A 25,715-nucleotide genomic window follows, 5' to 3' on the forward strand; every position below is an offset into this window, starting at 1 on the left:
ACAAGAAGTATTACTAGAGATTTTAAAAAGTATATTTATAAAGGATAAAATGATCATTTCATCAAGAAAATAAAACAATGCTAACTATGTATATACTTATGACAATTTCAAAATAAGCAAATCAAAAACAGCAAAACTAGAAGAAAAGACAAATCTATAATCATATCTCCATTAGTAATTCACAGTACACACAGACATTAAATCAGTAAGGATATATACAAAGGCACTTCAAAACATTCATGGAAAAAATGGAATTAAAAGATAAGCTTATTTTGATGCAAAAAAACCTGGAAATCCATGTGTAGTTTCTTTCATAATACACACTTTTCATTAACCTGTTGAAGTCTCATCATCTGCATGAATTTCAAAAAATCATTTTTGTAGTAACATCATCTTTTAATTCCATTTTCCATTTTATCCTCATAAAAGATTTGAACAATCATTATTGACTTTGTTGATAGACAAACGGCATTACATCCAGCCATTATAGAATGGACTTTCAAGTAACACATGGAAGACTTATTAAAATTTGACCATGTTCTAGGTTAAAAATACGTCTCAAATACCAAAGAATTGAACTCTTTAAAAGACCTGATTGAAGTCTCTGAAACATTCGTGCTAAATGATTGAGTTTTCCACCCTTTCTTCACTGAATGTATGTGCAAGCTAATAAGCCATTCCTAGTTGAAAATGATACCAAACTATAGATCAAATGCAATTGTAGGGTTTCCTGAACACTAGACCCCAACCAACCAACCAAACTAAAAACTCTGAACTTACCTTCCGCTTCAGAGGGTACCACTGCAATTGCTTATTTTGTTTGTTGTCCCAATCCCATGTTTCCAAATCAAGCTCCACCTCCCCTAGGAAACTGTTGCGCTTAAAAGTATCCCGGTGCCAAACAGACAGGTTCAACTTCTGCGTCTTTAAAATTTGCTTTTCTATTTTATACTGCAGTTCAAAGAAGAAAATTAAACTGATGAATAACATTACCTTTTTCTTTGAATAACATTACTTTATACCAAAGTTATGACACAGAGATGATAAAACTCATCTGGTAGAACAGATTTTCTTGTCTGTTAGGTTTCAACTCTCAAAAACATTGCAAAATCATCTTATTCTAAGTGTCTTATTTCAAAGGGCTAATATCCACTTTTCACAAAGTTGGTTTTCTTCTCCACTTCCCATCCCTGATGAAGCAGACCATGGCTCAAATATCATAGCCAGTAATAGCTCTCTAAAAACAAAAGCCAATTCTCAATTTTGCTGGATATTTTTAGACTAAGCATATATCAAATTCAGTCTAAAAACACAAGTAACATTTAATTCAGTTCTCTTGTTTTCTATGAAGATCAGGTATTTTTAAATAAACTTTATTTTCAGAGCAGTTTTAGGGTCACAGTAAAACTGAGCATAAAGTAGCATTCCCATCAACTGCTGCCTCCACTTCCATATACCTCCCCTACTATCCAGACCACAAGGACAGGTATTTTTCAAAAACAACAAACTTGTTTTTCCTGTTCATATGGCCAAGCAGGAAATATTTGGTATCTCAACAATTTTTCGTTTCAAGTGTAGTCAATTCTTGATTATACATAATCATGGAAGAGATAACAGTACTTGTCTAAAAATAATCTCTATGTGGCTGTAGGATGTACAACTTGAATGTCCATTTTGGTTACAGCAGAACTGCCTTACTGTGAGCTTACCATTAGCTGGCTTTTTCTGAGTATAGGGTTGAAGTAGCTCCCAGAAATAGCTAGGAACTGGAGTATATCATAGTCAAATACTAATTAAGAACTTGCTATACAAAATCCACAAGCTAGCTAATTTACTCATGGATGACTGAGAGTTTATTTAACTGCTGCTTTTCCCAGAGAACCAAATACTTGAACAGAGTTTTCAGAAAGAGAGAATGATCATCTTTTATATTTCTAGTTCTAAATGATCTGTCAGTCATAACTAAGCTTGATGCAGTTATAGGAGAAAAAGAACATAAATATGTGAGCCAGGTTTACTTTCCATTCATCTGTCAATTCCTCTATTCTTCCAATCAACATCTTTGAGTACCTATCATAGATATTATATTGAGTAAAAATTTATTAGATGCTTAATGTGTGCTAAACACTTCACTCTTATTTACTCTTTCAATGTTCACAACTACTGATAAGTACTGTTACTATCTATCTCCCTTGTGCAGATCTGAAAACAGCCACTATCCCCATTTTGCAGATCTGAGGTGCACACATATGAAGTTATTTGCTCAAAGGCATCCAATTTATCAATAACTTAGAGTTAGTTCCTGCCCTCATGGAAATTACAATTTAGTGGTAAGATAAATACTGAAATCGCCAGTTAAAAGTGCCAAATATTAACATTGCCTATTATAAAGCCAAGTTATTGAGGGAGCAGGCTGTAGGGGATATTAGGGGCTAAGGAAAACCTTTCATAAGAAGAGGTATTTAAGACATAATATTCCAGCTGAAGGAACAGAACACCCCAGTAGTACAAGTACATCATCCAAGGTGGCTGGAACAAAGATTATGAAAGGGAAAAGTTGAGGCTGGATAGAGCTCAGGTTGTAAAGGATGCACTTATCCCTTACGACAATGGGAATCCTAGAAGATTTTTTTTTCTTTCAAACTTTTATTTAATGAATATAAATTTCCAAAGTATAGCTTATGGATTACAATGGCTTCCCCCCAATAATGTCCCTCCTACCCGCAACCCTCCCCTTTCCCACTCCCTCTCCCCTTCCATTCACAGAATCCTAGAAGATTTTAAGCAGAGAAATAATGTGATTAGAATTGTGCTAGAAGAAAATTCCAGTTGCATTGTTTAACTTTATAAGTTATGTATCCTTGACTAATTTACTTTATTTTTCTAACCTATATTTGCCTCATCTGTGATATACAGATAATGATGCCACTGGTTGGGTATGTTTGGGGAATGAATGAGATAGTGTAGTAACACTCATGCTATATCATCAAATACAAAGCAAATCCTCGAGAAAATTTCATTCCTTTCCTTCTTTTCTTTGGTGACTGACTTTATCTGTAGATACATTACTCAAGGAGGTACAGTTATTTAAATGCATAGGTATTATTTAGGATTTTCCTTTATATAAAGGTCATAGATACCCGCAAAATCTCATTATACACAGGATTCAAGGTTTTCTTCACTACGAGTGTTTTCTTCTTGCCCACTTTGCCTTTGTCTGGTAACAAATAGGTCTTTACATATCTAAAAAGAGAATTGAAAGACAAGAAGTTCAGAAAAGATAAAAGTGATGTTTCAGCTTCTACTTTCAAAAAATGCATTGAAAACTGACAGCAGATATAATTATTTCATGACACTGAGAAAAGCAGTTAGAAACAAATCTTTCTGTCAACATCTTTATACTTAAATGTTTAAACAGATTTTAGTGCAGTTGAGCATTAGTAATGTTTTGAGGATTTTTTTAAGGACTTTTAAGGAAGATTTCCTGAGTTACTGTCTTATTCCTTGACTTTCCCTAATATGTGGGGGATTCCCCAGTGGGACAGACCTCTTACATAGTGCTTAGTCTGTTGGTTTGTCTCCTAGTGAGAAAAGGCTTTGGTGCTTGCAGTATTTTTCTCTTTTTAAGTTTCTTGACAAAAATTGATCTTACCACACATCTAACTAAGCCATATTCATTGTAAAAGAGAAAAAAAGGACCTTAAACCCAGTTGTTTTCATAATAAGAATTAAAGGACTGGGCTTGTCCCAGCGAAATAATTAAGCAATGAACTTCTGTGTTGGGATAAGTGTAGAATACCATATTTTGCAAATAAACTGAAATGCATCAAATCTGTGATTGAAAACATAAGTACCATCCCTTGAGTTCTTTAGGACATAATTTATATGAAAACTTTAGATTTCTGGACTCCTAAATAATTTTATATCACTGAACTGAGTGTCTCACATGTCCCTGATTTTAGAAAAAGTTCAAGAATGTGGTAAAAAGATACCAGAATTAAAACCTTCATTCCTCATTTTGCTGCTACCTGAACTCACATATATGAATCACTCACTTTTTCTAGACCTTGCTTCCTTACCTGTAAAACGAAGGAACTTGGCAAGATGGCCTTAAAGGTTTCTTCCAAGTTGAAACATTTTGTGTCTCTCTGTGATTTTCATAATTTAGTAAGCTTATGCAGTAAATCAAACAGCATTTCCCCCAAATTTTCAAACAGTCCTTCTAACACAGTCACCACATGCCTTCCCTTTAATTACTTTCTTTCTTTCCCCATTCCTACAAGATGAATAATTTGAGAACCAAGAGAAACTAGTTGACTCCAAAATGTACTTACGGGTCTGAACGCTGTCTTTTAACATCTGCAGCTGCCAAGTCCTTACACTGGGCCACAAAAACATGCAACTCCTTCAGTGAGTCCACATAGTCGATTGCAAACTGAATGTTTCCTTTAACTTCCAGATTTCCGAAGTCTCCACTATAAACACTCATTACACTGCCACTCACCTAAAAGCATTAGAAACATGCAATACTCATCTCTATTTCATTCTTGAATCCAGCACAAGGATCATGGATATAATCCTTGCTTGGCATTATTTCTCTAGCTTACATGTAAAAGCAGTTAATTTAATATGGCATCAAGACATATCAGTACAGATACCTTGACATGGTACAAATGGCTACTGTCGCCCAAAACAATGTCCCCTTAAAGATACAGATGAAAAGTGAAACGCAAAGTTATGTGCATGTTGGCTCATTTCAAAACAGGGTGATTTTATGCTAATGGCATTCAAAGCTCCATTTTTAAGCATGCTTAGTGTTTAAAGTGCCAAAGAAAGAGGATATGAGAAACTCCAGGCACACAAATCACAGTGACACATTGCTCAAATTTCCAAGGCACTGAAAAGGAATTTTACCATGTTACCCACCCACTGAATGTAGGAAAATGCTTATTGAGCCAGGGGCTTTTAGAGGTCAGGAAGGGTAGAAAATGGATGATTGATGAAGGGAGTATAAAGCCTTCCCAAGGGCATCCATTAAATTATCAGCAGAAACTCAATTTATATAGATTTTTTAAAAAGATTTCAGAAATGCAAGGCTAGTAAGAATTTAAGCACAGCTTTATCATTTGTCTAGCATATTTTGTGAGATATATGTATATCAGAAAAATATTTGGTGAGTACATGTGGATATATTTACATATATGTATTTCTACATATATACTACGTGTACAAACCATATCATTTAATGTAAATTCTATGTAAAATCAATTCTCTTAAATCTAAACAAGTAAATTTGAGGAGCTTTCCTTTTAAAAACCCTGTTCTGAATCCTCCTATAAAGTCGAGAATCACCTCTCTTACCTCTCTTATTCTTTCATGTGAATCAGCACATTTATCAACCAAGCTGACAAAAAGAGGAGCATAATGCTGTGACTGTAAACAGTATATAAAAGCATATTTGATATAAGCAGAATTTATAACAGCTATCCCAACTTTTACACAGAAAAATTTAATGATTCATCTTGTTGGTAATCTAGGTTTATTTCTGAAGTATTTATATTTAAAAAGATACATTTATTTATAATAGATATATACCCCTTACTTTTTTTTTTTTTTAAGGAAACTTAGCCAGCAAGAAGTTAATTATGGATTAGAGAAAATGCTTGTGCCCTTGGAGTCTGAGAAATACATTAAGAGGCCATTTTACAATGACCAGGAGCGTGGCAGAGAGAGGTTCAGAGAAGCGGAGAGATATTAACACAGAGCCTTTGTTTACATACAGAAGACAAGGACGTCATGCCAGAGGAGCTGCTAAGATTGGTTAAAGAGCCGGGGCTCTTCTTGTGTCTGCTGAGCTGGTAACTGCTTTCTGATGCTGTATCTGTTTCTCTGTCATCACTCTACAAAACATCATATAATAGGCATAGTGTTTACATTCAGAATGAATCAAGGTCAGAATTTGTTTAGGCACAGATGATATCTTGGTATCCCATTGATTAATGACATTTCTCAAGGCCAAAGGATGCTAGTACTAAGCACCAGGGAATAGGATTCAGGATGGGGTAGGTGCTCTGCAGTGACCCTCCTAAAGAGGAGGCAAGTACTTAGCTACAAAAATTAAAAGATTTTGGCACCTATAAGGTGGACCCAACCACCACAGGAGAAAGCAATATTAAGAGTTTTCTTGTCACTCTTTGAATATATATATTCAAAAAGTATTAACTTTACAAAAAACAATATATGAGACACTATTAAACTAGGAAAAAGGAATGTTGCATTGACTTATTATTATATTTGTATAATGATTACATATAATTTTAATCCATTCCTTAACATTTCTACAGTGTTATTACATTAAACTTTTTTGTTACTACAGGGAACTATATTAAATTACACATTTTACCCATTTTAGATTTTAACACATTTTTTTAAAAATAGCAAGAAGATACTTATTTTAAATATGCTCCAGGAAATAATTACCTGGGACAAGAAAGAAAAGTGGCATTAACACATTTTATTATATTTAATTTGAAAGGTTATAGCTTTAAAAATTCATGATTCAGAATGAGCTCCTTTTGGGGTTAGACAGCTTATTCAGTGGCTTCTGGGGTTAAGAAAACAACTTTAGGCAAGAGTGGTTAGTTCATGCCAACATATTCCAGGATCATGCAATTATGCATCAATATAATGGATGCCAATTCTAATGCATATTAACAAAAGGAGTTAAAGAAAAACAAAATTAATGACTTACATGGATAAGAAAAGAATACTCTCTCAAGGGTTAATTCTAAATCCATGCTTTTTAAATGTCTCTGCTGCCACACTGTCTACATGCTTAACAGTCCACTTCCTTCTATCACAGTATATACTACATTCTACTTAGTACATGAAACCATTGGTGAATTAAGGGAAGATGGGGCTCTGTCTTATCGACTTGGAATAGCGTTTTTCACATAGGTGGTACCCCCAAAATGTGACTGATGCTAAGTCTCAAAGGGACAGCGAAAATTAAAACAAGACCCGATTTCATCTCCACTTCTTTATCATTCAGTTCAACCCCATGGACTTTGAAACAAAAAATGAATGGTTTAATTCTGGTATCCCTGACATACAAACCAAAATGATTGGAACTCTCCTTGATTTAGAACTGATATAAAGGTTAAAACTGAAGAGAAAAGAAATATTAAAGATCAGAAACCAACATAATTTGTCTCCCAATTACATGGTCCATTCATATGACTATCCAAGAGCAAAGCAGATTTACAAAGGTACAGAACCACAGGAACTCTATGGAATACCTACCACTGGCTTCCAGCTGATGAGTTATTTCCAAAGAGTGAGTGATTCTTTCAAAAGGAAATTACAATATGGGCTCTTAATGATATGCAAAGGCTGAATATTTGCATATACTGTTCAACTTTAGGCCCAGGAACGGACAGGTGGTTGCCCAGGATAGTGGAAGGAAATATAATTTATCTGTTGCCCAGAGCTGTCCTCACTTTCTGTGAGGAGAATGCCTGAGGGTAAAACTTTTTTTGTCACTGTAAGGAATCAGATCAAAATCACCAATAATAGCAGCTAACATTTACTAGGTACTGATTATGTGCCAGGTACCATGCTGTGTGTTTTCCCTATATTGCTCCACTGATTTTCCCAAAGTTAACGTGGTAAGTACTAGGAAACAAGACACAGGGAAGCTGAAAAATTTGCTCTCGATTTCACAGCAAATTGGTATCATAGCCAAGACTGGAATGTCTGATTTCAGACCTCAAACTCCTAACTATCTTACTGCAAGAATATGGAATATTAATGTCAAAGGATTTGAGTTAAAGCCCTACTTTTTAGTAGCTGTTGGATTTTGGAAAAGTTAATTAACCTCTCTGAGGCTCTTTCCTCTTTTGTTTTAAATGAAGATGTACCTTCCACATACAGTTAGAAAGAGTTGGACATCAGAATGAGTATTAAGTGCCTGGTATATATTAGATTCTCAAAGAATAGTAGGTAATAGGTTCTCATTTGAGACAGTGTGGGATAGTGGATAACATCATGCAAGTCAGATCTGGGCTCCAGATCTGGTTCAACCCTTCCTAGCTGAGCGAGGTTAATTCCCCTCCCTTAGTCTCAATTTTGTACCTGTAATATCTGTGCATAATTATGATGTCTACCTTCCAGGGTTGCTGGAGGACTAATTCAAATGATATATGTAAAGTGGGTGGATTCCAGTAGAAACTCCTTAAAGTCTGTCATATCATTATTACTTTACTGTTTTAACAAAAGCTTTCAAACTACCTAGAGCAAGCTTTTACAAATCAACTCTAAACTGAAAAATCTAAACTACAGAAAAGTAGTTCATGCCAACATATTTCTACCTGGATTTCTTATTTTATCCCTACTTGGAAACAGAAGTCCAGTTCCCTAATCTATGCAATTTGACTTCACTGATCAAAAAGAGTTACTGTTTGAGTCAAATGAGACATGCCTTGCCTTGTTCCAGGATCCACAACACTACCTCCATTGACTTGGAAGGCAAGGGTCATTCCTGCTGACCTCTCTGGTCTCTGCCACAGCAGAATACAAATAGATCAACCTCAGCAGAGCACATTCACCTATCTGGTTCCATTTTTCTGAAGGTACAAAAGACAAACTTGCCTCATCTTGAAGAAATGCTGGAACAGACTTGCTCATCCTTTTGAGTTTGTCAGGGTGGGAAAATTGATTATCGGGTTGTGAAGGCACTGTGGAAACTAAACAGCATTTCCATTTCAAAATTATTCTTAACAATTACCAGACAACATTAGCCATGAGTTGAAACATTTTCATTTATGAACAAATATGTTTCTATAAAAAGGTTAAGGGCACAGTAGTTTACATGCATAGGATTATGAGGTAAGCAACATGCAGCTTTTATAAATTATATATAGAGAGAACTAGCAAGGAGTTGAACCAAATACAAAATAGAAAGTTTTTAAAACACTAGTCCTAAAAAAATAAATAAAAAAAAATATTAAAAAAAAAAACTAGTCCTTACTGAACTGGAGTTAGACCTGAATTATATTATACTATCAATGTGAATTGGTTTTAACTTAATTTTTCCCCTCAGAGCTTTGAAACATAAGGTCTATAATTTATTGGTTCATCTTCTTGAGATAGGTCTACAGTACTTACATGCTACAGGCTGAAAAACTATTTCATCCAGACACTAAGAGTATTCGTACAAAACTTCATAATAGAAATGTCCTGGTTATTAAGTGTCTAAGGGCACATTTTCTTATTTAATAATGATCATGGGGATTACTTTTCTGATGGTATTTTTCACTTAGAATTATGAAAGGGTATAGTTTAAAAATTAAGTCTTAAAAATAGAAATTATTTAAAAACTTGTCAACTCTGAGAACTTTCATTATCAAAAGGCCAATTTTGAGCAGTTCAAGTTAGGACATGTTAAGTATTTAATATGAAAATATAGCATATATCTTCTTTCTGATACAGAAAGTATATGTATAGAAGGCACAAGATGAATTCTAATCCTAATTTGCACACCTCTATTTAGAAAACTATTCTCTTCATTGTCTAAGGATCACTATGTTTAAGCTTTTCTTATGGTGAATCTATGGTGAATCATAGAACTTATGATGATTGAGTTAATATTTTCCAAGGCCCTGAGAACAAACAGTTCCTGACACACAAAAGCTTCCATATACATATTTTCTGAATGAATAAATATTATCTCATAGAGACTCTTAACTTACATTGTGAATACAATACTAATATATTGGCTTGGCTTTGTCAGCAAAAGAAATATTGGGGGAAATATATTAAAATCAAAAATCAAATTATTTTTACATGTAATCAAAAGACTCAAATTCAGCCCTCACCATTAGCAAAATTCATCCTTAGTTGAAAAAATTGTTAATAAAGGAAAAATTGAAATTTGAGCTAAATATATGCCTGTTCATGTAACAGTTCTTATCTACCTTATGCTCACAAAGTCAAATTTGCATCAAAATACATTCATGGTATCTCAATCAGAATGATGTCTACATTAATCACCACTTCAATAATTCTCTCCGTATGTGTATGTGTGTATACAGAGGTGCGTTCTATTGGTAGCAGTGCAAGCTTAGGTTCCACCATATGGTCCAATGAAAATGAAAAAAAGTTTTTGTTATTTCACTGTTCCCTATTATTTACAAAGTATATTGTTAAATGATGCTATGAAGGTCAAATTCAATTATATTTACTACTCACATGTCATTTATGTTTTGGTCATGTATTTGCTTTTATCTTTTGGCAAATACACATACATACACATATACAAGTATATACATACACAAGTATATACATACATTCTCTCTCCCATCTCTCTCCCTCTCCCTCCTTCCTTCCCTTCCCCCACTCCTGCCTTCTAGTGAAAAAGCAGTACAAGTCATTATGGAAAATATTAATTAAAAAAGATTTCAACATACAATCTATTTTTCTTGATCTATTAGGAGGTCACAAGCAAAGATATAGATACATAGGCTTATGGCTATGCACGAGAGGGCTTCAAAAATTTAATGGATATTGCACATTATCTTGTAATCCAATTTTTTCATAAAATTTTTAAAGTCTCATAAATTTCACTTTCCTTTCTCAGGCTAAATGTTGAACAAAACATAGCAAGGCAGAATGAGATTTAAACATATAGCACTTCGAAAGCAACTGAAAAAGCCTCGTTAGCCAACACCCTTTCATGTCACACTCCTGTTTCCTCTGCAGCAGCCAGAGAGCACATACTCACAGGGGCTGGAAGCTGGATTGTCTTCTTGCCTAGGCAGTTCTTGAGAATTCATCAGGTCATGTGCCAAAGCTCAGCGCCTTTACGGCTGGCAGAAGGACCTCATGAGCAAAGTTTCAGATTTCACACTAGATGTCACTGACTTCTCTCATCAGCACTTTGTGTCTCTATCTAATGGCTCCCTCATTTAGCTGCTACTCTCAATAAGTGGCCTATTAGCACATCCAAAGGCTGTTGGGAAATGATTACTAAAAGTCCTGTGGATCTGAGGACAGACATGTGTATCATTTTCTTCATACCTCGGGGCCTAAATTTATGAAATCAACTTAAATTGGGAAGCTAAGAAATCACACATGCATATGTGCACATTTTTGCTAGGCCCCACAGCACCTTTTTAATGCATTATTTGTCTTTAAGACGGTAGTCACAGCTAAGTAATCTAAAGATTAAACAACAAAGAATGAACAAACATTATCTTTGCTTGGTGTGGACATTGATTAGTTGATGGATATATTTATTTCTTAGTTTCCGATGTACACTTACTTTTTACATCAAATATTTACTGTTTAATTTCAGTTTTAAACCTTAGAGTTTAGATATAATAAAAATTTGGTTTTCTTGATTCTTAGAGAGATATATACAACCATACATTCGACACACCAGCTGTCAAACTACAGTTCTTTCTTGGTTGCTTCATGTGTATAGTCATACATAGAGGCCATAAGACAGCCAATATCCAAGACTATACTGCAACATAAAAGTGCAGTTAAATTAGAAGGTGCCAACTTGATTGTATATAAAAACTCAAAGAGCCAAGACTAACAAAAGCACAATATACAGTAATAATTCACACATACACACACATATATATGTGCAAATTCTCCCTCACAGGACTCATGAATTACTCTTTCAACAGACACAGTAGTAAAAAAGAAATAATAAACTTAATCAAAATGAAATGGTTTTACAAATTGCAAGAGTTTAGTATGGCCGGCGCCGCGGCTCACTAGGCTAATCCTCCGCCTTGCGGCGCCGGCACACCGGGTTCTAGTCCCGGTTGGGGCGCCGGATTCTGTCCCAGTTGCCCCTCTTCCAGGCCAGGGAGTGCAGTGGAGGATGGCCCAGGTGCTTGGGCCCTGCACCCCATGGGAGACCAGGAAAAGCACCTGGCTCCTGGCTCCTGCCATCGGATCAGAGCGGTGCGCTGGCCGCGGCGGCCATTGGAGGGTGAACCAATGGCAAAGGAAGACCTTTCTCTCTGTCTCTCTCTCTCTCACTGTCCACTCTGCCTGTCAAAATAAATAAATAAATAAAAAAATAAAAATAAAAAAAAGAGTTTAGTATGAGTGATAAATGTGTTATTAATTGGGTTAGTTATTTCAGTATATTCAATACTGTGTACAGTGGATTATTAAGTCAATTGTAAGAAAAATCCTGCTACTCACTTCCTGGTATGCATTCATTTGTATCTGGCTCCTCATCTGCTTTTTGATCTACTCAGAAGAGCAACATTACAAATAAATACCATTTTAACAGAAGGATTAAGAAAACATGAAAGTAAAGCTCAAATGTCAGTTTCACAACCGAAACTGCAGAATGCATCAAACAAGTTTTCAGCTTTCATCCATTCTGCAACATGACTCCTCATGGACCTTTTTAGAGTCTCCTTTTCAACTGCAAGTCTAAGATCCAACATAGGAGATGTGCAGCATTTTTCCTTTAATTCCCTAGATCACAACACTGAAAATAGGAGTGACAAGCTAAGATTCTACTCCCCATCCTCACACTGACTAGCCACAGGATTTCAGAAGTCACCTGATTTCTCTGAGCTGTTCTTGTCTACAAAATGAAGATAAAAATTCTTGCTCCACCAATTTTAATGAGGTTGTAAATATAAAATAAAATAGATAAAATTATTACATAAAAGTAAGGAATGACCTTTGAGGAGCTTTGTTGCTGTTTGATACAGGAAAACTCAGTGAGTACACGTTTTTGTGATGACAGTAAAGGCAGTTTGGCATAAAAAACTAGCATATAAATATAAATTATACATTTACCCAAATTTTGAAGTATAAAAATCAAAGTCATTTCCATCCCTCCCCCGATTAAGGCATTATTACCTTATTCATTTTATAACTGAACCAAATAAATACCTTATCTATTGACAAACTTCAAGATTTTCTGGCTCTTTAATATTCAGAATCAACTAACTTCACCTTCAGTTCATACTTAGTTATTTACACAAGCAGAGGCAGGATTCCCCACCCTTGTTCTGGGATCCTTTCCTTTGAACTGAAGGCTTTACCAGTTATGCCCAGAGAAATCTAAATGCTGAGATATAAAAATCAAACACAGGAATAACTTAACCCAGGACACCACTCTACTGTTCCTGTCTCCAGAAGGAGTTCTGCAAGTCAGAGTAAAAATCAGCTCATAACCATAGAAATACATTTTCCTATTTATAGAAATCCTTGTATCTCAAGGTTCTCTGATAAGATCCTCACAACAGTATCATCAGCAGAAGCCTTAAGAAATGCAAACAGTATTAAAAGCATCAAGTCAGAACTGATTTATAACAACTTAGGAAATATTTGCTACATAGTGACTAATTGGTTCTTTTATTCATCGGACAGCTGTGTCCCCTGACTGCCCAATTCACCCCAGAACTTAATACACAGAAAGACATGCAAATACATAAAGATATTTACCATCTCCAGCACTACGTACTAATTCTTCTGGCAGATTATCTACTTTTGCTTGGTCTGTTCAGGAGAAATTAACAAATGGTTAACATGGCTGACCCTTGGAGAGAGAAGAACAATGAAATTGTCCCTGGAAGCTCCGGAGTTGGAAGCAATTAGTCAAAATGCAGTGAGGGGTGCAACCAAGATGTCTTCCCCCAAATACTTTCTCTTTAGATTAGCTACTTGAGCCAGTGCCATAGCAGGAGCTCCCATTTCAGCTCTGATGCAGCTCACATCAGCACACGGCTGCACACTGACTCCCAAGGGTTAGAGGGTTAGCTCAGAGCAAGCAATCTTCCAGCAGCAGGAAAAAGCACGGGGCTGCAACAGCCTCTCTATTCTTCTGGAAAGAGTAGGATGCTAGCCATGACTAACACCTTCCCCAACCTATGGTCATTAACAAATATTTGTGTATGTGCATCACCGCTTGTATACGCCTCTAGGAGTTTACTTGCTTGGGAAGTCAACTGAAGAGATGTAACTGGGGACCAGCTGCTAAGTGGAATCTTGGCAGGCTAGTGTGAGAGTGGGCATCGGTATTTGGAAGGGAGAGTGCAGGAAAACCTGTCAGCTGATGGCGATTTTCTTTTAACCCTTCGCATCCCTGAGTATTTCAAAGCTGCAGCATGGAAGTATCCCTATGCTTCACAGGCAAGAGCTTTGCTAAATTGGACAATTGTTGCTGAGGTTATTTTTTTCCCCTCAGGATCTGTCACCAATACAAGGAAGAACAATCAGGGCTATCAGACAAAGGCTTAGACTTGCCTTCTCTGGAATCACTCAGGCAGATGTGGGGCTTGGCCACCTGTTGAGGTGGATTTAGAGAGAATTCTAGTACTGGAGGGAGTTTGAAATGGATCACCTCCAAGGTCCCTTCCTACCCTAAGATTCCAAGAACCTTCAGAGGGTTAGGACTGTGTCCTAAATTGGGAATTCAGTCTTCAGAATGCAGGGAATCTCTGAATTTGAAAAATAGTTTGGTGTAGTGATTCTTTTTCTTTTAAAACTCTGACTTCTTAATCTCAATTACAGATGCATAAAATTTTTCTAAACCTGATAATGGTCAGTTATTAGTCATAAGAGTTTGGCAGTGGTTAACTTTCACTGAATAAATTTTCTTATGATTATCTGCAACCCCAGGGGAACATTTTAGTTTCAAAATAGCAAGAGTGGGGCCAGAGCTATGGCATAGCAGACTAAACCACCACCTGTGGCCCCAGCATCCCATATGGGTGCCAATTCATGTCCCAGCTGTTCCTTTTCAGATCCAGCTTTCTGCTAGCCTGGGAAAGCAGTAGAAGATGGCTCAAGTGCTTGGGCCCTTGCACCCGCATGGGACTCCTGGAAGAAATTCCTGGCTCCAGGCTTTGGATAGGCTCAGCTCCAGCCATTGCAGCCATTTGGGGAGTCAATCAGCAAATAGAAGACCTTTCTCTCTGTCTTTCCCTCTCTCTCTCTCTAACTCTACCTCTCAAATAAATAAATGAAAACTCAAAATGGTAAAACACCTAGAATTCATGGTTTCTAAGTCTATTCAACTGGCATATACGTCTCTATATACATTATGCTTTCTGTTAGTACTGAAGAAATCCTTCACCAATTAAAGCAGCAAACAGTGGGAAACAAGTATTCACATTAGGAAGTATTGGGGCTTACAATTCCAGTACCTAAATGAAGTGTGGGAATAGAAAAGGAAGGCTAAAAGAGAAAGGAAAATTCTTAAAGCCAGGGACTAATTCAATTCCATATCATGTAAAATTCATCAACTATCCAACACAGTCATAATAACATGGCTACTTCAGAGATGCTCTGAAGAACAGTTTGTTGATGCTGAACTCCAGGTCTGCTATGTGATACTAAGCAGGTGATTCACCTCCCTGAGCTGTATGTTCTTCACTTGTAAAGTGGGGAGAGTAATTCATCTCAGAGTTGCTTATGCTGATTAAATGAGAAAATACAAAGTTCTTAGCCAAGTTTTGGTATATAAAATTCAATAGATGTTAGCTATTGCCTGTTCCACCAGTCTTACTGTCTACCGCAATCCTTTAAAACTCAATGTACTCGAATAAACACTCGAATTGGGATTCTATGAGTCTAAGAAACCTCGTGTTCTAGTACCAAACCTCACACATGATTTTAAAGCAAAGTGCCAGCCATTTTAGGGTAAGCCACTTTAGCACACTTAGGACAGGTTATTCTCATCCATTAACCCCCTCCACATAGTGGGTTCAGTGCACAGTAGCATGCAGTGAGGCCACAGACGAGCACATAGGCATTTGTAAGCTTAGGTGGTACATGAACAGTGGGGCAAACTTGATTCTCACTTGATGAATCTGATGAAATGTCTTCTAGACTTTTGGAAGGCATTTTCCTAGCAGCACTCCTTTCCAAAGTTTTCAAAACAGGACTGGGTTCTTCTTCTGAACCTGTTACAAGACAAAATTGATGAACACTGCACGATACCAAAAAAGAGATTCTTTTAATAACCAATGGACATTGAAATAGGTGAAAAGAAAATGTCATAAGCCTCACTACTTTTATGTACTCTAACAAGCACTTACTCCACAGAAGAAAATAATATTTCTCTACTGTTAATATGACAATTTAAAAAATTTTTCCTGGGGTCAGTGTTGCAGCACAGAGGGTTAAGCTGCTGCCCGTAAGGCAAGCATCCCCTATGACTGAGTCCCAGCTGCTCCGCTTTCAATAGTTTCCCTGCTAATGTACATGTGAAATCAGCAGATGATGTCCCAAGTGCTTTGTCCCCTGCCAACCACATGGGAGATCCAGATGGAGTTTCAAGCTCCTGGCTTATGCTTGTCCCAGCCCTAGCCATTGAGGTGATTTGGGGAGTGAACAGTGAATGGAGGAAGATTTCTCTGTCTCTCCCTTTCTCTCTCTTTAACTCTTCCTTAAAAAAAAAAAAACAAAACAAAAACAAAAAAAAAAACCTTCAAAAAATTTTTTTGGGGCTGGTGCTGTGGCATAGCAGGTAAAGCCAATGCCTGTAGTGCCCACATCACATATGGGCATGGTTTGCGTCCCAGCTGCTCCACTTCCAATCCACCTCCCTGCTAATGTTCCTGGGAAGGCAGCAAAGGATGGCCCAAGTGCTTGGGCCCCTGTACACATGTGGGAAACCTGGATGAAGCTCCTGGCTCTGGACTTGCAATTAGCCCAGCTCCAGCCACTGTGATCATTTGGGGAGTGAACCAGTGGATGGAAAAATCTCTCTTTTCTCTCTGTAACTCTATCTTTAAGATAAATAAGTAAATCTTGAAAAACAAAACAAAAATTTTCCTATTGAGGAAATATTTGCAAACACAAACCACATAAAAAGATTATCACACTCAGGGGCCAAAGCTGTGGCATAGTGGGTAAAGCCATCACTTGCAGTGCTGGCATACCATGTGGGTGCCGGTTCAAGTCCTGGCTGTTCCACTTCCAACCCAGCTCTCTGCTATGGCCTGGGAAAGCAGTAAAAGATGGCCCAAGTCATTGGACCCCTGCACCCACATTGGAGACTCAGAAGAAGCTTCGGATGGGCACAGCTCCAGCCATTGCAGCCATCTGGGGAGTGAACCAGTGGATGGAAGACCTCTCTCTCTCTCTCTGCTTCTGCCTCTCTGTAACTCTGACTTTCAAATAAATAAATCTTTAAAGAAAAAATGCTGAGAAATAACATGGAGCAGTCAACTTTTTACTTAATTAGTTCATTTAATTTAATTTATTTATTTGAAAGGCAGAGAAAGAGATAACTTAGATCTACTGGTTTATTCCTTAAATACCCACAAAAACCAGGGCTGGGCCAAGCCAAAGCCAGGAGTCAGGTACTCCACTCAGGTGTCCCATGTAGAATACAGGGATTCAAGAGCTTAAGCCATCATCTGCTGCATTTACAGAAAGCTGGATGAGAAACAAAATAGCTGAAACTTGAACCAGGCACTCCCATGTAGGATGTAGGCAACCCAAGTGGCAGCTTAACCTCCTACACCAAAACACCCATCCCAGCTAGGTTAATTTAAAAGGGAGGAATTCTATCACTTACTAATGGCTCAATTTTATAAAAGGAAAGACATTTCAGAATCAAGACAGAGAGGGGAAAAAAAGAGTGCACAATCTCAAAATAAGACTAGTCCTTAAATTAAATACATCCAACTGTACAAAAAAATTCCCCAAATAATCCTTAATCTCTCCATTTTGACAGTGAAAACATGATCAAGAATAAGGCCTGGGGGTTGGTGCTGTGGCACAGCAGGTTAATGCCCTGGCCTGAAACACCAGCATCCCATATGGGTGCCAGTTCTAGTCCCAGCTGCTCCTCTTCCAATCCAGCTCTCTGCTGTGGCCTGGGAAAGCAGTAGAAGATGGCCCAAGTCCTTGGGCCCCTGCACCCACGTGGAAGACCAGGAGGAAGCTCCTGGCTCCTGACTTCAGACCAGTGCAGCTCTGGCTGTTGCGGTCATCTGGGGAGTGAACCAGTGGATGGAAGACCTCTCTCTCTGTCTCTGTCTCTACCTCTCTCTATAACCCTACCTTTCAAGTAAATAAAATAAATCTTTTTTAAAAGAATAAGGCCTGGCCTGAATACTGCCATTTATCATTGTTGGATTCTCAGAGCCTAGAATAGTGACTGGCGATAGTCACTTCAAAAATATTTACTGAGTCAACAAATGATTCAATTAATTAATCATTGAATTTAAGAACCTCTTCCCTAGATGATAATTTCCTGAAGTGCATTCCAATTCTGTCTAATGTTACTATGCATTCCACAGGAAAAGGATTCTAAGACAAATTGGATTTTGGGTGCTCTTTCTTCAAATTTAAAAGGCTTCCTACTGCAGACCTGCTCAGAGATTTTAACATGCTAATCACATGCATAATATATCAGCTTTTTCCAAAGTTTTTTTTTAAGATTTATTTATTTAAAAGTCAGAATTACACACAGAGAGAAGGAGAGGCAGAGAGAGAGAGAGAAAGGTCTTCTATCCACTGGTTCACTCCCCAGATGGCCTCAACAGCCGGAGCTCCACCAATCTGGAGTCAGGAGCCAGGAGCTACCTCTGGGTCTCTCACGTGGGTGCAGGGGTCCAGGGACTTGAGCCATCTTCCACTGCTAAGATTTATTTATTTGAAAGGCAGAGTTAGAGAGACGGGTTGGGGGATGTCTTCAATCCACTGGCTCACTCCCCAAATGGCTGCAACAGCCAGGACTGGGCCAGGCCAAAGCCAGGAGCTAAGAGCTTCTTCTGTGTGTTCTACATGAATGCAGGGGCCCAAGCACTTGAACCATTTTCCACTGCTTTCCCAGGCACATTAGCAGAGAGCTGAATTAGAAGTGGAGCAGCTGGGACTCGATCCAGCATCCATGTGAGATGCCAGCATCCCAAGTAGCAGCTTTACCTGCTACACTGCAACACTGGCCCTCCATGTGTCTTCTGTGTCTGTCTCTTTCTTTCTTTCAAATAAAAACACACAAACTAAAAAAAAAAATTTTAAACTGACCCTATAGCTACTTACAAAGGAACCCAAACCTCACAAGTCAGTTACTCTGTAACACTTATATACTCATATTTTCATTGAGACTATAGTCTATTAAAGTACAAGGAAGAGGCTACTACTGTGCTGCAGTGGGTTAAGCCACTGTCTGCAACACCAGCATCCCACATGAGCACTGGTTAGAGTCCCAGCTGCTCCACTTCTGATTCAGCTCTCTGCTAATGCATCTGGGACAATAGCAGAAAATGCCCCAAGTGCTTGGACAGATCTTCCCCAGATGTGGGAGATCCAGATGGAGTTCTCGGCTTTGGTCTGGATCCTCCCTAGCCATTACAGCCATTTGTGGAGTGAACTAGGGAATGGAAGATCTCCACCCCCCCCCGTAACTCTGCCTTTGCAACAAATAAATTGAAAGAAAGCAAGAAAAAAGAAAGGAAGGAAGGAAGGAAGGAAGGAAGGAAGGAAGGAAGGAAGGAAGGAAGGAAGGAAGGAAGGAAGGAAGGAAGGAAGGAAGGAAGGAAGGAAGGAGGGAAGAAATTACAAGGAAGGTGGTCACCAGTTATTGTGCAACTTTAGTTGAAATGCCCCAGGCAGAGAACACCTGTATCCTTTCATCGTTCTAACCAGTTAGCTTTTCATTCCTATTGCTCTGGAGTTTCTCTGCTAAAACACACAAGTGTTACCAAGTATTGATCAGAATAGCAAAACGAGAGAGTTCCCATGATTATATGTGGGCTGCAACCAGTACCCCAAGCCCACTGAGATGATTAAGATCTTCATTAACTTAGCCAAAACTGAAGCCAAAGAAATGCGGTAAGCCAGGCAATGCCTTTAGATGGAAATAGGTGATTCCATCTGACCAGAGTCATATTCTAGAATGGGAAAATTCTGCAGATAAGTGAAAGGAGAGAGATGCAATAAAAAATACCAATGCACAAGGAATCTGAGGGGAAGGAAAGTTCTAAACTCGCACTTTGTCCTGGGTGTTTAGCCACCATTGTACTAAAATACTGCTTCTAAATGGGAACTTTGTGCCCATTTGTGTCATTTTCTTGCCACAAACCTTACTAGAGACTTTTATGAGGATTGTCAATTAAGAAATTCTACTTCCAAGAGGAAAAAACCGACTTAAAGGTTTTAAACATAATTTCTATATCCAAACATTTATTTAAAACATATTTTTGAAGTCTAAACATTATAAAGGCAGGTTAATCAGAAGGTCAGACACCAAAACACAGCCTTGCAATAAAGCTGTTTCTATGTAATTTATTTGACTAGAGAATATAAACGAAATTTTTTGTTTTTGCTGTTAAGAAAGGCTTGGGAGGACTAAGTGACAAAAAGAATTTAGCACCATTTGGGATTATCAGATTAATATCAATTTTTAAAAAGTACCCTTTAATTCAGCATTCCATAAAGCATACTCATTATGGGACAAAAATAACACAGTGCTCACTGGAGGAATTTCTATAGCTTTCAGCATTAGAACCGGTGTTTCCCTCTGAAAAATCTGAGTCAGAGAAGCCTTCTTTTTCTTCCTCTTGTCTCTTACATGGTGATGCCAGAATCAACTCAACTCTGCTTGTATTGGTAGGGTTGTCTTTCTTTTTCAGGAGAACAGGTTGACTAATTGCTTCAAGAGATTCTTCACAACCAGGTTTCTGAAAAGCCCCTGCAACCTCATTTTCACTGTCCCTGTCTTCTGGGGGTTTTATAGTTTTAGTGGCCCCAATGTCATGGTCCACATAGAGTTGTGGGATTCTGGGGTTCTCACTCCCACTTTCAGAGCCACAAAGATCTATCAATAAATCAGTCACAGCTTCTTCTCCTCCCAACACTTTATCACAGTGGTTGACTTGAGATTCCAAACCATTACTGTTAACCCTCATGCCAGAGGCCTCTGCAGCTGCCTGGTATAAATGCAGAACTGCCCCCAAGGACCCGGCCTGTTCTGACTGTGAGAGCTCCTTGTTAGGAGTGTCTTCCTTCTCTGACACCTGGAGCCAGTCGGGAGGAACTTGAGAGGATTCTGTAAGAAGCTTCTCAAAACCACTATCAAAAGCACTCTCAGTTACTGAGGGAGCCTCAGCCTTTTCTACTGTTTCTTTTATTTCCTCAAGATGGAATTCAGGAGTAAGTTGCTTGGGCACCTTCGTACTATCTGTTACTTTGGCTGGGAAAAGAGTCCCTGAATCATTTTCACATTTTGAAGAGGAGGTGTTAATTGTTTCCTTCATAAGTTTTTCTAATCCAGCACTGAATTCAAGGAACTCTGACCTGGGTTGAATAATTGTTTCCCTCACAATTTCTGCCACTTCCCAGGATAGCTCCTTGCCATTCTGAGGATCAGTAGAAGCAGATGACCTAGGGGTCTGTTCTGATAGAGACATTGGGGTGGCTAAACAAGATCTAACTTCATGAGTTTTATCAGGACCTACATTAAAGGAATAAAAATCCTTCTCAGGAAATATGGTGTCCATTGTAGCCCACAGTGGGATCACTGCCTGGGAATTTGGGGGGTAACCTGCTGCCTGTACTCCTTCAGAAAATTCTTTCACTTCTCTAGGACCTGCTTCCCTCCCAGCTGGATAACTCAACCAAGATTCTGTAACTAGCTTCTGTAATGCAGCATTTACATTATCTGATGCAGGTTTGGGTGGAAGAACAACTTTTTCTATAGTCTCTGAAATTTCCCTTGGAGAAGGCAGTGCCTTATCCTGGGGAGCAAGATAAGTAACCCAAGACAAAGGCCTGTCGTGGGGAGAATTGTCCACATTCCCCAAAGAACCCTTTCTGTGGAGATGGGAAGGCTGGTCCAACGGATGAGAAAGTTCTGCAGCCATTTGAAGTAAGTTCTCCGTGTTGAGCTGGCACTCACCACTTTCAGTTTTCAGAGCAAAAGCTGTGTTTCCTGAAGCTTCATCCCTCTCTGGATAAGGAGCTATTATTTCTCCTTGATGGGCTGAAGTGTTGTCACTCTGTTCTATCCCTTTTTCAAAAAATCTACCCTCAGCAGGCTCAGAGTTTGTGCTAGTGGTAACGGGGTCCAAGTTGGTTTGCAAGGGAGAAAGTGAAGGTCCAGTTGTTTCCTTCAAGAGTTTGTCAAGTCCGGCAGTTAAAGTGTTCTGGTTGAACTTTGTAGGGGCTACTGTTTTGTCCACATGCTCATCAGTGACCTTAGGTTCTTTGTCTTTTTCAGTATCAGCAAAATCTGTCTTCTGCGGCCATGTTCTATTTTGAGAAACATCTAGTTTGAGCACTTGTTTTCCATGAATTTTTTCACTAGAAGGCTGAATCGCTGGTGATGAAGCTTCTGAAAGCAGCTTCTGTAAGCTGTCATTAAAAGTATCTTTGTAGTCTTTAGAAACAACACTTGTTTTCACAATGGATTCTTGAATATCTTGACCTGAGTAATCCTCTTCTTTCTTGAACACTGGGGTAACATATCCTTCCAAATTCTTTTCCACATTTTCCTTTGATGATTCATTTCCCGACAACTGATCAGTGGATTCCCTGGGTAGTCCCAATGAAAATATGGTTTCATTTGGTAGCACCTGGAATTTGTACTTTGAATTAAATTTCTCCATTTCCTCTCTTGTCCTAACTTTTTTTTGACTCAGAAGTGCCTCTACTTCACGGGTATTTTCCTCTGATGACTTAATGCTATTGGATTCCTTGAGTTGCTGGCTATTAGAAGGCAGAGAATGCTTTTGGTTTATAGTGGTAGCATTCTTCTCATCATTATCTTTATAGTTTGGATTAGCTCCTAAGTCCCAAAACTTTTTCAGATTCTCAAATTGAGAGTGATTATAGACATGTTCTGCACTGGGTTCATCTATTCTTTCTTTCAGGGACACAACCTTAAAGTTGGTATTTGATTCACCAATTAGAGATCTGTCTTTCTCCAAAGAAGTGTATTTTTCATTTCCAACATTTGTGGAATGTGGCGGTGCTGATGAAGTAATGGATCTTATAGAGTGTGAACTGTCTTCCAGTGGCAATCCTTGTTTAGGTGCATCTATCTTATTCTGAAACAGAGACACTTTATCTGAGTGGTCAGCTGCAGGATGGATTTTGGATGGATCTGATCTTTGGAACCTGCTCTCTTTAGGTTTATTTGAGGAATAAAAGCTAGGGAAGTGGGATGCTTGATCATCCTCATCTAAAATGATTTTTCTGGCAGTGAACTTATTATATTCATTCTGGCTTGTAGATAAACTGCCCGTGGAAGCACTCTGGGACTTCGCAGCCTGGGATGCTTTAGTAGAGGGTTGTTTCTGGTTAAATGACGATGTGGGTTCTTTAGGAGTTAATTTAGCAGTAGCTGTCTCTCCTTCCCAAAAGGATATTCTGTCACTCACTCTTTTGTATCTCTCTCTTAGCACTTGGTTCTGGGGAACGCCACCAGCTTCTTTTTGTAATTGAACCTCAGGCTTCTTCCAAGAGGATCCATCATTAGCAGCCTCAGGTGGCAATGCAGTATTCCTCGGCTCTAAGGAAGCTCTCGGGGTAGAAGCATCTGCTTCTTTGTTCTTTCTCTCAGCTTTCATGTTGTCTTTCAATCTTGATTCTTGGACAGTTATTGAAGGGTCAAAATTCACTTCTGCATTTCCTCTATTTTTTTCATGAACACAAAGATGGGGGTCTTCCTCTCCCAAGCTGCCAACATTACTGTTGTGTGGAACTTGGGCTTCTGATTTGGATCCCTTGTGAACACTGTATGAATAGTTACTGGTTGGGGAAAATATTCCATTTCCTTCTTCCATGCTTCCTGAACCTTGGCTATAGTCCATATTTTTACTCGCTTGACCAGGGATGTCATAGATTTCAAATGGTTGCAATACAACTGGGCCTTCCTTTGGGGTGCCTTGTTGAGGGAAATTTATAGAGTTCAATTTGATATTCTCATGATTATCATGGCAATTTCCAGAAGGCAACATATCTCGCTCTACCTGGAATGTTGAATCAGAATTCACAGGCTTCAAGCCAACTTTAGTGGATGGCAGGGTCTTGGAGTCATTTTCTTTTAGACCGGTGTCATCTGCCACCACGGAAATAGCAACTTGTGATTCCGAGTCTGTTTTTAGTTTGGACTCCTTTCCTTGGGGATATTGGAAGGATGACTTATTGCCATCAGAATGAGAACTTCTGTTAAACCAGTCTAGGACTTTAGATATGGAATCATCAGTTGTTTTCCTTATCTCATTGGCATATGGACCAGAGCTTGAGGTTGTCTTAGTGGTTAGAGTGGTAAGAAAAGGGGGCTTACCTTGCTGATGGTCTCTAGAACTGTGATCTGGCACCTGAGATGGCTCAGGCTCAACACCATGAGACAGTTCATCTGCAACATAGAAATGCTTTTCTAAATAAGAGAATGCTTAAAGAATTATGATTCAATCATCAATTCTGTTTAAAAAGGTACTTTATTCTTCCTACTCCACTAGCTGTTTATATCAGCATCTTTCATGGATTTATAACTTACATTATATGTAAGTCATCCTAATTAAAATATTCTATATAGGTGCCCTAGGACAGTGAAAGGAAGGTAAATGTAAACCCCTGGAACTAAAGAATATAGACCTAATTAGGAAATTTCTTTGAAATCCCTGGTTTATTTTAAAAATTAATGTGAATTTTGCATTCTGCTTCATGTATCATTTTTAGCATTAAGTTTCTCCTCTCTCAAGCCTTTGCACAAAACTGATACACCAAGCTGATTTTATGAGTTTACTCAAACCTCTCACAGTGTCATAAGCCCTAGAGGAGGCTTAAATGCAAATTTGAGGAAGAGAAATTTGTGTGATTTCAGGAATCAGAAAAATAATTTCAAGGAAGACTAAATAAGGAATTCCCTACAGAACATCTGAATGGGACAATGAGGATATTTGCATTCCTGGGTCTTATTCCTGATTTATTGAACCAGAACCTATAGAGATGGGGCCCAGCACCCATCTATTCTCGTGATTATTTTGCACACTGGAGTTTAAGAACCATGATCTCACCTGGCTTCCTCCGTTTTGTCCTATTTCCTTTCTGTCTGTAAGTTGGACGTTGTTTCTGTGAGCTAAATAAAAGGACTGATGGACAATGTGCTTACTTTCTGTTCCCCGATGTCAGGTAACTAATGTCAGGCTATAAGGCTGGAGGATATTTAAGTTCTTTCTAAGCTTTCAAGAAAGCAGAGAGACTTTTCCGAGCCTAGTCATGGGCACATAGTACATTTAGATGAGGGAACACACATTTTACTGAGACTTGTTAGGAATTTAGTTAAGGCCTTATAATTAAGGCTCAGATATTTTAGCGTTTCTCCTCTTCCTAAAAATGCTAAGCTATCTAACACATGTAACAAGGATGTTCCTAAAAACTGAGATGAAAGTTTATAAAGTCAGCCACATTTCAAAGGTACTAGAAGGAATATCTGTTAATAAAAATCCAATCTTTAATTTTAATTGTCAACCTCAGCTAAACATGAAAATAAGGTTTGTACAATAATTGGTACACAGCAAATATTGGTTTCCTTCTTTAAGTGTGCGTTGTATTATTAAATGTGTCATTAATTGTGAAATTCCTTTGAGAAATCTGTAGGAATTCTATGTTTATATACTATTTAATAATGATGGAAAAAATGTCTGATACACTGTTAGTGAAAAGAGCAGGCTGGGCAACATAAATTCAATTGACAATTATTTTCATGC

The 25,715-nt window shown here is 38.2% G+C and overlaps 1 protein-coding gene across 22 annotated transcripts in view; it reads right to left on the reverse strand.

Annotated features, from left to right (window-relative positions):
- SYTL2 (synaptotagmin like 2) overlaps positions 1-25,715 on the reverse strand; it is a 127,003-nt gene that overhangs the window by 15,502 nt on the left and 85,786 nt on the right. For 5 of the 22 annotated variants that reach the window (XM_008263095.5, XM_051821050.3, XM_089332265.1 and 2 more), the window contains 9 exons: positions 20,477-24,361; positions 15,846-15,947; positions 13,486-13,539; positions 12,223-12,270; positions 8,650-8,744; positions 5,781-5,900; positions 4,335-4,504; positions 3,141-3,243; positions 781-951 (listed from right to left, as the gene is read on the reverse strand). In XM_008263095.5, the coding sequence (XP_008261317.4) occupies positions 781-951; positions 3,141-3,243; positions 4,335-4,504; positions 5,781-5,900; positions 8,650-8,744; positions 12,223-12,270; positions 13,486-13,539; positions 15,846-15,947; positions 20,477-24,361 (4,748 nt within the window). Of the gene's footprint in view, positions 1-780; positions 952-3,140; positions 3,244-4,334; positions 4,505-5,780; positions 5,901-8,649; positions 8,745-12,222; positions 12,271-13,485; positions 13,540-15,845; positions 15,948-20,476; positions 24,362-25,715 lie in introns of those variants that run through there. The other 17 variants (XM_051821089.3, XM_051821104.3, XM_070076384.2 and 14 more) reach the window with 8 other exon arrangements.

This window comes from Oryctolagus cuniculus, chromosome 1 (assembly GCF_051225735.1).
Source record: "Oryctolagus cuniculus isolate XC-2025 breed Fujian yellow rabbit chromosome 1, ASM5122573v1, whole genome shotgun sequence".
NCBI lineage: Eukaryota > Metazoa > Chordata > Mammalia > Lagomorpha > Leporidae > Oryctolagus > Oryctolagus cuniculus.